General features: G+C 37.8%; 1 protein-coding gene and 3 non-coding genes across 5 annotated transcripts in view; 3 read left to right on the top strand and 1 right to left on the bottom strand.

The window, feature by feature from the left end:
* The window catches only part of LOC139480527 (poly [ADP-ribose] polymerase tankyrase-like), an 80,254-nt gene extending 69,518 nt beyond the window's left edge, over positions 1-10,736 (top strand). The window contains exons 47-50 of one of the 2 annotated variants that reach the window (XM_071263620.1): positions 424-617; positions 1,109-1,192; positions 1,801-1,936; positions 3,097-10,736. In XM_071263620.1, the coding sequence (XP_071119721.1) occupies positions 424-617; positions 1,109-1,192; positions 1,801-1,936; positions 3,097-3,236 (554 nt within the window). In that variant the 3' untranslated portion in view covers positions 3,237-10,736. The remainder of the gene's footprint in view (positions 1-423; positions 618-1,108; positions 1,193-1,800; positions 1,937-3,096) is intronic. The other variant, XM_071263621.1, reaches the window with a different exon arrangement.
* A 495-nt stretch (positions 10,737-11,231) lies between these two features.
* Positions 11,232-11,355, top strand: Trnal-caa (transfer RNA leucine (anticodon CAA)). The gene is made up of 2 exons: positions 11,232-11,269; positions 11,310-11,355. It is a non-coding gene; the product is annotated as a tRNA-Leu (tRNA).
* Positions 11,356-11,560: 205 nt separating this feature from the next.
* Trnay-gua (transfer RNA tyrosine (anticodon GUA)) lies at positions 11,561-11,653 on the bottom strand. Its single transcript has 2 exons — positions 11,617-11,653; positions 11,561-11,596 (listed from the first exon to the last, which is right to left on the bottom strand). It is a non-coding gene; the product is annotated as a tRNA-Tyr (tRNA).
* A 566-nt stretch (positions 11,654-12,219) lies between these two features.
* Positions 12,220-12,343, top strand: Trnal-caa (transfer RNA leucine (anticodon CAA)). The gene is made up of 2 exons: positions 12,220-12,257; positions 12,298-12,343. It is a non-coding gene; the product is annotated as a tRNA-Leu (tRNA).
* The last annotated feature ends 114 nt before the right edge of the window (positions 12,344-12,457 follow it).

Raw genomic sequence — 12,457 nt, 5'->3', positions numbered from 1 at the left:
ACTAAATCTTTGAAGGGTTGGTGACACGTGACTAATCAGTTTATCTAGGAGTAATATATTACCCATAAGTGTGGACAGATCGAGTGTGATGCTCTTCTAAGCATAGAATATGATGTCATTGTTCTTGATGTCGGAAATTGATAATAGTCTTCTGAACAATGGTTTGACGTCTGTGAAGTTTCTCTGTAGGGTTGACATTTCAAAGATTTTTATTCATTTTCTCTGTTGCATTGACAAGGAGTTATATATAGAAGAACCTACTTGGTACTCAAAAATTACAGATCAAGTGTCCTTGTGAGTGAATGCCGAAACGGCTTACACCATTCATTTACTTGTGAAAGATACTCTGTTATTGCTCATAGCTCATTGGCTATTCTCCAAGTCGTCATCCAATGTTCAGTGGTGTATGTTAACTATTGACAGTGGACTACGCAGAGGTCGAGGCCATCTACAGAGTTGCAGTTCCAGGGGAACAGGAAAGGATGGATAAGAAGAACTTGGGCAATCATCGACTTCTCTGGCATGGCACCGGCGTCGCCAACCTCCTCAGCATTCTCCACAGGGGTCTTGTAATTGCACCCCCGGATGCACCAATCACAGGGCACCTGTATGGCAAGGTTAGTGGTGGGAAGCTGTTAGGGGACGTGTAACTCAGGTACTCAGGTCAGGTGGGTTCTGAGTACGACCCTGGTACCCACAGGACTGATATTGTTTAATGACAGTAGTAATATAACTCCATGCCTAAAACACAAGTTGGTAATGTGGCTGGTAATCTTCCAGCTCCTCACAGATGGCTTGTGTTGGCTACTCCCCAGGAGTAATATTGTAGCGGTTTGAGCTAGCGTTGTGGCTTGGATTTGGTGCATTATTAAATATGCACATTATCATATTGTCACAGCAGCCTGTAACTAATCACAATCCACTGATTGACATCATGAGCAATGGTGACACATTTGAGATTCAATGACATGGACTCATCCAAGTCAACAAGGCTGACTTTCTGATCCATGTAGTCCCCTCGTACGAGTACCTAGGCTGTTTGGGAACTGTTGTCTTACCCAGAACAGGAATTGTGACATACTATGTAGCCTTTGCTATTGCCTTGCAGGGTATTTACTTCTCTGACACATTTGAAAAGAGTGCGGGATACTGCAGCAGTGACAGCAAGACACTCTTCATGCTGTTGGCTGAGGTAGGAGACAAGACTTACATCACGTTACTGCAGTGTGTCTTTGACTAACATGAAATTCATTACTATCAAGTATTTACCAAGTATTCCTTTGTTTTTCAGATTTAGAAATAATTCGAGGACTTTTCTGTTTAGGGTAGATTTCCGGAATTTTCCTCATGATTTTTGGTGTTTCATGTGGAAGGGATTGTTTAGAAGCTTTTAGCATCAGTTTCACTGAAGTAGTGAATGTCAGACCTGCATCGGACCGACCGATCGGATGATTGGGGCCGACCATTTGATATTCTTTCGGCTTGTGTGTGCTGGGATTTTATGTATTTATTTGTATATTTATTCAGCTACATCTACAAAACCAGATATGTTTTGTTTAAATCTATGACACGAAATATATTGTTTGAAAAAAAAGCATCTTGAAGTATTGTATTTTTTGTGGCGTACAAATTCTTCTTTTTCCAACAATCAGAAGCATAACTATTTTATTAGACATTTTTCGGGTCAATTTTTCTTTTTGGATAAAATTGTAATCCAATCCCTACCCACCAAATATCAATTGGTCCTTCCCTCATGTCTTTCTTTCAACAATCATATATTTCCAATTCTTTCTTGTACAGGTTTCACTTGGCAACCAAAAGGTAATTGTCAGTGGGTATTCAGAAAACCTTGATAAACGACAGAAAGGATTTGACAGTGTCCACACAATTGGAAAGTCGAGGCCAGATGGAAAGCATGATGTCTGTTTACCAGCAGGTATGTATGACACCTGACTGTGTTGTGGATTCCTGCACCTGTAAATCTGTATATGTGAAGGGGTGCAATGATTCACATCACCTGGCTCGGCCACAGATTGAGTATCATCTTGAGAGGTCATGTACTAAAACTAAATGATACAAAGTGTCAATACATCAGGGAATATCAATGATCAGGGAATATCTATAATCAGGGACTATCAGGGAATATCTATGATCAGGGAATATCAGAGAATATCTATGATCAGGGAAAAGCAGAGAATATCTATAATCAGGGAATATCAGGGAATATCTATGATCAGGGAATATCAGGGAATATCAGAAAATATCTAAAATCAGGGAATAGCAGGGAATAATTATAATCAGGGAATATCAGGGAATATTTATGATCAGGGATTATCAGGGAATAATTATAATCAGGGAATATCAGGGAATATTTATGATCAGGGATTATCAGGGAATAATTATAATCAGGGAATATCAGGGAATATTTATGATCAGCGATTATCAGGAAAATACATAATTATGGAACATGTAGCAACATGTACAGTCATTGAATATCAGGGAATATGTATTATCAGATAATGTGTGTAATCAGGGAATATGTGAGGTGAGGTGAAATTGGGTCCAAGATCAGGGAATATGTATTATCAGATGATGTGTGTAATCAGGGAATATGTATTATCAGATAATGTGTGTAATCAGGGAATATGTATTATCAGATAATGACTGTGTAATCAGGGAATATGTATTATCAGATAATGTGTGTAATCAGGGAATATGTATTATCAGATAATGTGAGTAATCAGGGGATATGTATTATCAGATAATGTGTGTAACCAGGGAATATGTATTATCAGATAATGTGTGTAATCAGGGAATATCAGGGAATATGTATTATGTAGGGAACACTTAAAATAAACAATTTTGATATTGACATCACAATGCTTGTGAAAGGGGTACTTTGGATGATTCTAGAAAGAAATTGCCAACAAAAGTTAATTCTAACTTAAATATGGCCATCATATTGAAAATATTTATGCACCTGGAAAAGTATTTATTCTATTGAAAATTTAATAGAAAATGCTTGTTCCCCAATGTTTCTTGTGTGGTGATATAAGTGATAATAAATAGAGTTACTGGTGTTTCTTTATGTTTCAGGGTGCGTGATGCCACTTGGTGAGAAGAAGTATGAATATTACTACAACAACGAGTACGTCAGTAATTACCATAATGAATTTGTGGTGTACGATGAGGGCCAGGCATGCTTGCGCTACCTGATTCAGTGGAGAAGGAAGTAGCTCCCCATTGCACAACATTTCATTATGAGGCTCTGGAGATGTGTTTCCGGAACTAAATAGCTTGTTTTGATAGATAATAGGAGACATGATATCAGTTGTAATCAAGGTCCTGTTCATCTTAAGTCTACGACACTGTGATGATCGTAAGTCTACATCACTATGATCATCTTAAGTCCACGACTCTTCATTCATCATAAGTCTATAACACTTCTATCATCGTAAGTCTATAACATTACGATCATCATAAGTCTATGACACTACATTCATTGTACATCTATGACACTACGATCGTCGTAGGTCTATAACACAATGATCATCGTAAATCATGTGACTGCGATCATCATTCAATTTTAGGACTGTCATCACTATAAGCATGTAATGCTTTGACCATCATACCCATATAAAACGTCCAAAACTCTATAACACCAAAAGTCATTGTAAGCCAATATGACTATGAACATAAAAACTTCATTGACCACTTAAGCCTGTAACACCATGTGAAAAAAGCATAGAACACAAAAGTCTATAGCACTACGATGGTCGTAAGTCTGTGTTATAACAGGAGCCACAACAATCATATGAATAAGAGGATCATAAAGCTGTTAGAATATTTCTGTCAGGACTTTTACTATGATGCCTAAGCGGCTTTGTTCTTTGAGAAATCATTTTTGATGAAACATATTAATCAAGTTTCATATATTTTGGTCTGTGGTGTGAATGCTTGTGAAAATGTGTCTATTCATTACAGAAATGTTTTGCTTGTTTATATTGGTTTGGGGTTATTCAAATTGTGAGCTTGAGGTTCTTTTCAGCAACATTTGTTTGCGTGTATGGTCATTTACTATTTTGACGTGTTGATTGTTTTCTGTTTCCATTTGCTGCTTTATTAATATGTGACTTGGCTTTGTGAAAACTTTCCAGATTTCACATATTTTGGGAACATTTTATCTCCTCAGTGACAATTGACCAATCTTGTTAAAATTGATTTCAAGATAATTTCCTGCAAAAATACTCTTGGAAAAAATATCAAGTAAGGCAATGTTCAATAGCCATATTCACAAATCAATTACCAGGTAACATATTTGTGTGTGTTTCCGTCTTGCATAACTTATCTGTAAAACAAGAAAATGAATTGATACAGGCTAAGAATGAGTAGAAATTTGTTTGGCAGCATTCTCATCTGTTGGCACATGGTTAAAAGTTATGAAGTGTTTTTTTTTTTTAGGAATAGTGTTCCTTATTACATGTAGCAGCACTTTGTAAGTTGTATAAACTGAATATCACAGTGACACCATAACATTGTCGTGACTATCACCTTACACCTGGATTGCTTGTATGAACTGAGGAATAAGAGACATGCATGTGGTATGAGGGCATTACATGTGGAGAAATAAGAGACACCCATGTGGTATGAGGGCATGACACGTGGAGGAATAAGAGACACCCATGTGGTATGAGGGCATGACACGTGGAGGAATAAGAGACACCCATGTGGTATGAGGGCATGACACGTGGAGGAATAAGAGACACCCATGTGGTATTAGGGCATGACACGTGGAGGAATAAGAGACACCCATGTGGTATGAGGGCATGATACGTGGAGGAATAAGAGACACCCATGTGGTATGAGGGCATGACACGTGGAGGAATAAGAGACAGACAATGTGGTATGAGGGCATGACACATGGAGGAATAAGAGACACCCATGTGGTATGAGGGCATGACACGTGGAGGAATAAGAGACAGACAATGTGGTATTAGGGCATGACATGTGGAGAAATAAGAGACAGACAATGTGGTAAAAGGGCATGACATGTGGAGGAATAAGAGACACCCATGTGGTATGAGGGCATGACATGTGGAGGAATAAGAGACAGACAATGTGGTAAAAGGGCATGACATGTGGAGGAATAAGAGACACCCAGGTGGTATGAGGGCATGACACGTGGAGAAATAAAAACACCCATGTGGTATGAGGTCTTAACACATGGAGGAATAAGAGACACCCATGTGGTCCTTAGAGCAATCTTAGCTCTACAGTCTTACATGGGAGAACATGTTGAACATGACCCAGGACACTGCACCTGACTCTGTGGAGGCGGAGGGGCAAGTGTTTGCTACTCTCTATCTACTCATGTAAAGAGGAAAGGGAGACAGCCCAAACCCTAGGTTGAACCATTGTAATTGGTGCAAAAGTTACACTATGTGTCTGTTTAGTTAGAGCAATCATTAACTGCAAGATTGATCACCATTACAAAATTTGAGTGTGTTTTGAATGACTTGTATAAGCTTGCTAGGACTGACAGCTGACCTGAGCTAAGTCCCCTTAAAGAATTTTATTTGGTAGTGGTATGTCTATTCAATGATGCATCATTTCAGCGGCCATATTTGTGGTCTTAGAATGTTGACTATGCCCATCATGATGAAGACTATGCATTTTCTTATGTCAGAAGATCCTGTGGTATTATTGTGTATGATGTATGTATGTTAGGCCTTGACAGGATAATGAGAATTGGAATCTGATCAGTGTGATAGGGAGTGTCTGCCATTTGTACATACATGTACTTAATGTGTGACGAGCAAGATTCTGTTCATGCATTAAATACCCCATGTTGTTGCATGGAGTTATTGTAGACTTAATTGAAACATCAATGCTCTGGCTGATAATAAGTTGTCCCATGTGGGATCCTCCAGAGTCCTAAAGGGCAGTTGTTCCAAGTCAGACAGGTTTTAGCGTTTAGTCAGTCATTATTTTTTTCAGCATAGTGAGTGCTTAAAGCAAGTGAAAAGTGGACAAACTGCCAAGAACCCTCTTAGATATCAGACACACATTATGTACTATCAACAATAATCACATGTCTATTTAGATGGCCATTTCCTGTCAAATTTGATAGCCTTTTACTTTGTGAAATTTGAAATGCATGGTTTGGGTTATATTCTGGAAAATAGACATCAAAGTGCTGTTGGTTATCATAATGGTAGGCCCCTGTTCTAACAACAGCAGTATCCTCATGATGTATGGTATTTTTTCACTTTGAAGCCCATTTCTGGTGTCCCTCGCCATGATATTGCTGGAATATTGCTTAAAGTGGCAGAAAACCATACTCACTCACTCACTTTGGTAACAGGGTACCAAAGAAGCTGACCAAAGAAGCTATATACCTACATTGAACAAGTCAATTGTGATGACTCTATTCAGGACAGATTGGGAGTGTCTCATTCATTGAAGAAAGCAACTGTTAAGGTAAAAGAAAAAATAATTTTGGCTCTGGGACCAATATGTGCTTTATTAGTTTACAGCAGGTTGCATTTCACTATGTCTACAACTTGATCTGCAGCAGCTGCGTGTGACTGATATTACAATATTAAAGGGGCACTGATCTAACGCAATTCCCCGGGACTGGTTGTTGCCTTTGTTATTGTTTTTTCCCCAGTGAGTACCCGGATGTAGAGCAGAAATCTAGACTAGCTCGCGACCTCTGTTGCGCCATTCGTAAGCGCATTAGTCACTTTTATGGATACCGGTAGTAATAAGAGCGTATGATCACATTGAGCAACAAAATGAAATACAGTTTTCGAGATAATAAGGAAATGTAGGTATCTTTGTGGGTAGCATCGGTAATGGTGACGAAGTTTTGATAAGTCACTTGCTTGGTAATTTTGCGATTTTCGTTTACACTATTTTGGCTTGCAACACAAAGTAAATATTCCACCTGAGCATTGCTTTTTTTATAGTGTGTATATTTTTTTACTGTCAAAATGTGTAACATATTTATTAAACCTCTAAATATTCAGTTATTTTACAAGTGACTGAAAAACATTTCCATCTGTATTATTATGATAACGAATTCCAAACATTTTGATGTTTAATGTCATCACCAAGAGACTGAAAATATTACGTTGAAAAGTACATTTCTATGTTGTTTGGCTTCTAATCCTACATCATAATCTGTTGTGATGTTTGTAGGCCCTTTTGATTGTCTTAATCAATCTGGACAGATTTTTTAGTCAAAATGACTGAAATATTTACACATTTTATAAATTGCCTGAAAGAATCACATTTTACAATTGACGGTAATCTATATACGCTTACAAAGGAAATGACCTGTGAAAACAACGTCTATTGCGCATTGAAGAATTTCCCAACCAAGACGTAGAGAAACAAGAACGAATCGGTTCAAATGAAGGAAAACAAAATGCAAATACCATAATAACTACTTACCAAATTTATGTGTATAAATAGGCAGCTTCCTTGTTCGGGGAATGTATCCGTGAATATCCACACAAAGGAATAATATCCCACTCATCTGCAGCTATACAAAATAACTTATTCGATGTCACGTGTCTCTGTAACTATCAAATATTCTAAAAGATATATATAGTTTCGGGATATTATAACCAGTGTTCATTTCTCAACTGATCACTTTGATTGTTTCAGGTGTTTCACATAGGTGTCAAGTCTCAAGGGTTGGCTGAGAAAGGCCACGTGTTAACTATTTTCATTACGTCCACGGTTCCTAAAAAATCCATTGAGTTTGATAACAATGAGCAACCAATCAACGTATTATCAGTTAACCCTTTGAACAAAGTATGTTGTTTTTACATCGGCACTTCACGCCATGATATGAGTGTATTCCCTTTGTTTTAGTAAACCTAGACATGTAAACACTCACTTTTGACATATCCACTGTGCAAGATAACAGTGATTAATCAATCAACGTATTTTCTGTTAATCCATTGATGACTAGGAACGATCCGTTGATTTACCCAAAAAAGTAAATCAACTGATCATTCATCTCTTGCTGGGCTGTCACGTGCATATTACATAACGCACATTTTACCTCACTTCAAACCTGGATTTAGATTGAATAATTACCCCAGACACAATAAATGCCAAATGAGAACCTTTGTCAGGTAATCTAAGTGGTGCTACCACTAATTGTACCTGTAATAAATTCATTAACTGAGCATCAAGTGAATGACGACAAATACACAAGTGTAGGGTTATACGAGAAAACGTGGATGACAACAAGGGAGTAGTAATCGTATTATCAACGCAATCCGAAATCCGAAAATGCTTTCACTGCATGGATACTTTTTTTAGTATTAAACTATAACCATCTGGGGTATTTCCAAATGACGACTTCCGATGAGCTCCGCCGTTCTTTTTGTCTGTTTGTTTAGGCTGAAGAAATTAATTAACATGCGCCCTTTGTCTAATCTTTATAGATCACATTTAATCAATCAGTGTTTATGCAAAAATGCGTAAAACAAATATTGCCTCCAGCCTCCAACTTTATTTAGCTGTCCTTGCAGACGGTAGCCCAGTCTCTGGTCACGCTCAGTTGCGTTGCGTATCATCCGGGTACTCACGGGGGAAAAAACAATAACAAAGGCAACAACCAGTCCGGGGAATTGCGTTAGATCAGTGCCCCTTTAAGACTTGATTTAACGTTATATTGTTAACTGCTCAACCCTCACCCCATTTGGATGACACACAGCCTACTCCAGCATAACACACAACCTGCTCGAACCCACAGGCATATCACACAGCTTGTTCCAACCCACAGGCATAACACGTAACATGCTCATAATCTTGACACATGACCTGCTATGCTCCACAATCATTACACATAACCCACTTTGCTTCCCACACATAACCCACAATGCTCCTAAAGCATAACACCTTTCACATGCTTTGGACACATAGACTTTAACATGAACAGTCTCTTTCTGATATGTTCACAAATGAAATCTTATGGTAACATACTGTTTAAGTATGTTTATGATTATTCTAGGTACAATGTATAACAAATAAAGTGGTTTGTGTTTTGTGCATGGTCATGCAATTTCAAGAAAAGGGATTCTCCAAAGCTAACACACTTCTAAGTGGATCACCACACATGACAAACTAAAAATTTATATATCATTGACTTATCTTCAGTGATGATTGTTACATTACTTTTTTCACAAACTATTTATTGTTGAATTATATTATTTTTCATGTATTTTCCATGCAAACCTTTATCTGCTTGATAAGCCTTTTATACATTTTACAGTTGTTGTGATGATTATTGACTTATTGCCATTTGACAAGGCTGAGTTTGTTTGCAAGAAAGGTGCATGAATATTATTTTGTTTCATCAGCTTTGCCTTACCTTGTGATGCTCAACAAAATAAACAAAATAATTACTGGTAGGCGATTAAGTTCATGTAATGAGTGATTGGTGCACATTTTGTTCACCAATAGGATGTTGCCATCTGCTTTTCTCCACTGGTATGTGTTTGTTTAACAAAAGGAACTGTTTGCCATCATGGAAAACTTATATTGAGCTTTCAGTGAAAGAGAGAGGTAAATGGTGTCATGAATGAAAATATTTAAATAGTTTTACCTGGTTACCAGAGCTTACATTGCCTATTAATGTAGCCTGGCTGCATATTGTTCGTGTGCAAGAAATAGAAGACACAGTAAGACATCCTTCATAAATTGCATTCAGAGATTTAGAATTCAGTTAACCTTTGAGATGGGTTAATCTTTGCAGGAGTAACACCACTCTACAGCATATTGTCTTGCACATGCAATAATATTTTACATTTATGAAGGTTTGATTATTTGTTTATTGCTTCGTTACATAATGACAAAAGTCTTCATATGAAATCCTATACCAAAATATCTAAATTCAATGTGACATCAATTCTGTACATGCAAAAAAAATTATTTCAAATCTTAAATGGATGTCAGATTTGCCCAGGCATGAAGGCCTTTGAATATCATATACTTGTTCCACTGTGATTTATAAACAAATCGTTTTAACAAGGATTTTTTTCCTTCATGTCAATGTATAAGATGAATTTCCATAAATCTCTGTGGTTGTGCCAAGTGGAGATGTTGCTTTATTTACAGTAATTTTCATCCTGCACACTTCAGATGCACAAGTGAAATTGAGTATACACATGTTTCTTACTTCGATCACCTCAACTAGAATTAAACTCACATATTAAAAGCGTGACTTCCATGTAAGACTAATCTATTGAATATAAATGATATTTATTCAGAAATTCTTGTGTGCATTTTCAACACATATTCTTTTATACATTCTATTTAACAGAGGACTCACTGCCATAGATTGTTTGATACTGATTTTATTCAATAACTGTAGTGCTTGTTCTAAGGTTCTTTTGACAAAAATCAAGTGACACATTCAATGAAAAACTGAAAACAGCATTTAGAAATTCAGGTCCTTGATGAACATTAGGCATACATTTTGGCTTTATTAGGTAATTGTCTTCAAATATGTTTGTTGTGTCCTAATCTGAATTCAGTAAAGTATCACCTGAACATTTTGTCTTAACACATTTTCAGTTGTTTTATTTACAGCTGACACTTTGTAGGTAAATATGTGAGACTTTTGATGTGAAGAAAACGTTGAGACTTATACTTTGCCTAATGATAGCAGTAGTACCTTGAACCATAAATCAATTTGCTGAATAAATACTAGATGTTTGCCTCCATGTGTTGTTTTTAGGTCACACGATGTCAGCTAATGTTTTGATACATTGTCCATCGTTTGTATTTCTGTAGTTTTGCATTTTTTTACATCCGTTTTGAAATTACGAAGTGTTCCTAGAAGAAACTTTGTATGAATGATCCTGTCTATAGCGTCTGTAATAGACATCTGTCTGTATGTGTTCATAGAGCTTCGATCAGATTTTAAACATTGATGCCACAGTGGCCTTGTTGAAAATATTCTTTGGGCCAATAAGTCAGAAATTTCTGTTCCAGGTGCTTTCATGTACTCTCAGTTTTCTAGTGTTACTGCATGTTGAACATCTCATAAGTGACACAAGAACAAACATGGAACAAAATTAGTAGCTCTGAAACTATCCCCAATGCATGCAGGGCTGTAGGTAGAATCAACATGACTGAAAAACGGAAACATGTTTGTCCATGGTTTGTCTCTACTAAAGCATAGAGTTATCACATTCAACATCGTTGTCAGGATGGCCGAGCGGTCTAAGGCGCCAGACTCAAGGTATTGCATCAGACCTTCTCCCATAGTGGAGATACGGGTGTTCTGGTCCACGAATGTGGGCGTGGGTTCAAATCCCACTTCTGACACACTTTTTTTTTCTCCCTTCAAACATGGCCTTTCCTAAAGCCATTTACCTTATTAGCATATTGCCTTCATTTGGGTAAATAGCAGACATGTGCGAGTCCTGGTATCATTTTGGGAGACTGGTACGTAGAAATGTGATTAATGGTACAAACATGCAAATGAAACGATGTTCGTTCTTCATAAATTGGTGATTGATACAAAAAGTTGTCCCGCGAGCCGGATTTGAACCAGCGACCTAAGGATTGCCAATTACAGCATTGCCACTACAGTCCTCCGCTCTACCAACTGAGCTATCACGGGTGCTGACATCGGAGTTGGGTTTAATAGCTAGGCTGATTTTCTCTTAATCAATAGGACTTTCCCCGCTTGACTGCTCACCTACTTCCTCCTGGGCGACAGTGTGTTATGGGCAGCAACCTGCTTAATATTATTGAAGGTTCATTTCAACCTCACATACAAATATGTCTCCTTACACCAATCTCCAGGCGGACAAGTTGAAATGTCCAACGGCGAGTATGGTATATTTTAACAGAGAGCCTAATCCTTAAAATCATGCTCCACCATGCATGTGAAGACAACCTGAACGTGCAACACTGTTATTTCTTTGAAACGTGTGAAGACCATATGGCAAGCCCAAACCTCGTGACAATCGAGAGTTGCATGAAGAGTCAATCCATCACATCCCTTACGTTGAAAGGGAAAAGCGTGAAATTGACAAGAACACAGATTGAATGAAATTAGTAGCTGTGAAACTATCCCCAATGCATGCAGGGTTGTAGGTAGAATCAATATGTCTGAAAAACGGCAACATGTTTGTCCATGGTTTGTCTGTACAAAAGCGTAGAGTTATCACTTTCAACATCGTTGTCAGGATGGCCGAGCGGTCTAAGGCGCCAGACTCAAGGTATTGCATCAGACCTTCTCCCATAGTGGAGATACGGGTGTTCTGGTCCACGAATGTGGGCGTGGGTTCAAATCCCACTTCTGACACACTTTTTTTCTCCCTTCAAACATGGCCTAAAGCCATTTACCTTATTGGCATATTGCCTTCATTTGGGTAAATAGCAGACATGTGCGAGTCCTGGTATCATTTTGGGAGGCTGG

The sequence above is a fragment of the Haliotis cracherodii genome, unplaced genomic scaffold, assembly GCF_022045235.1.
Source record: "Haliotis cracherodii isolate W230 unplaced genomic scaffold, xgHalCrac1.p SCAF_4, whole genome shotgun sequence".
Lineage (NCBI taxonomy): Eukaryota > Metazoa > Mollusca > Gastropoda > Lepetellida > Haliotidae > Haliotis > Haliotis cracherodii.
The sequence above is the reverse complement of the archived record's forward strand: the minus strand, read 5'-3'. Positions and strand labels throughout refer to the sequence as shown.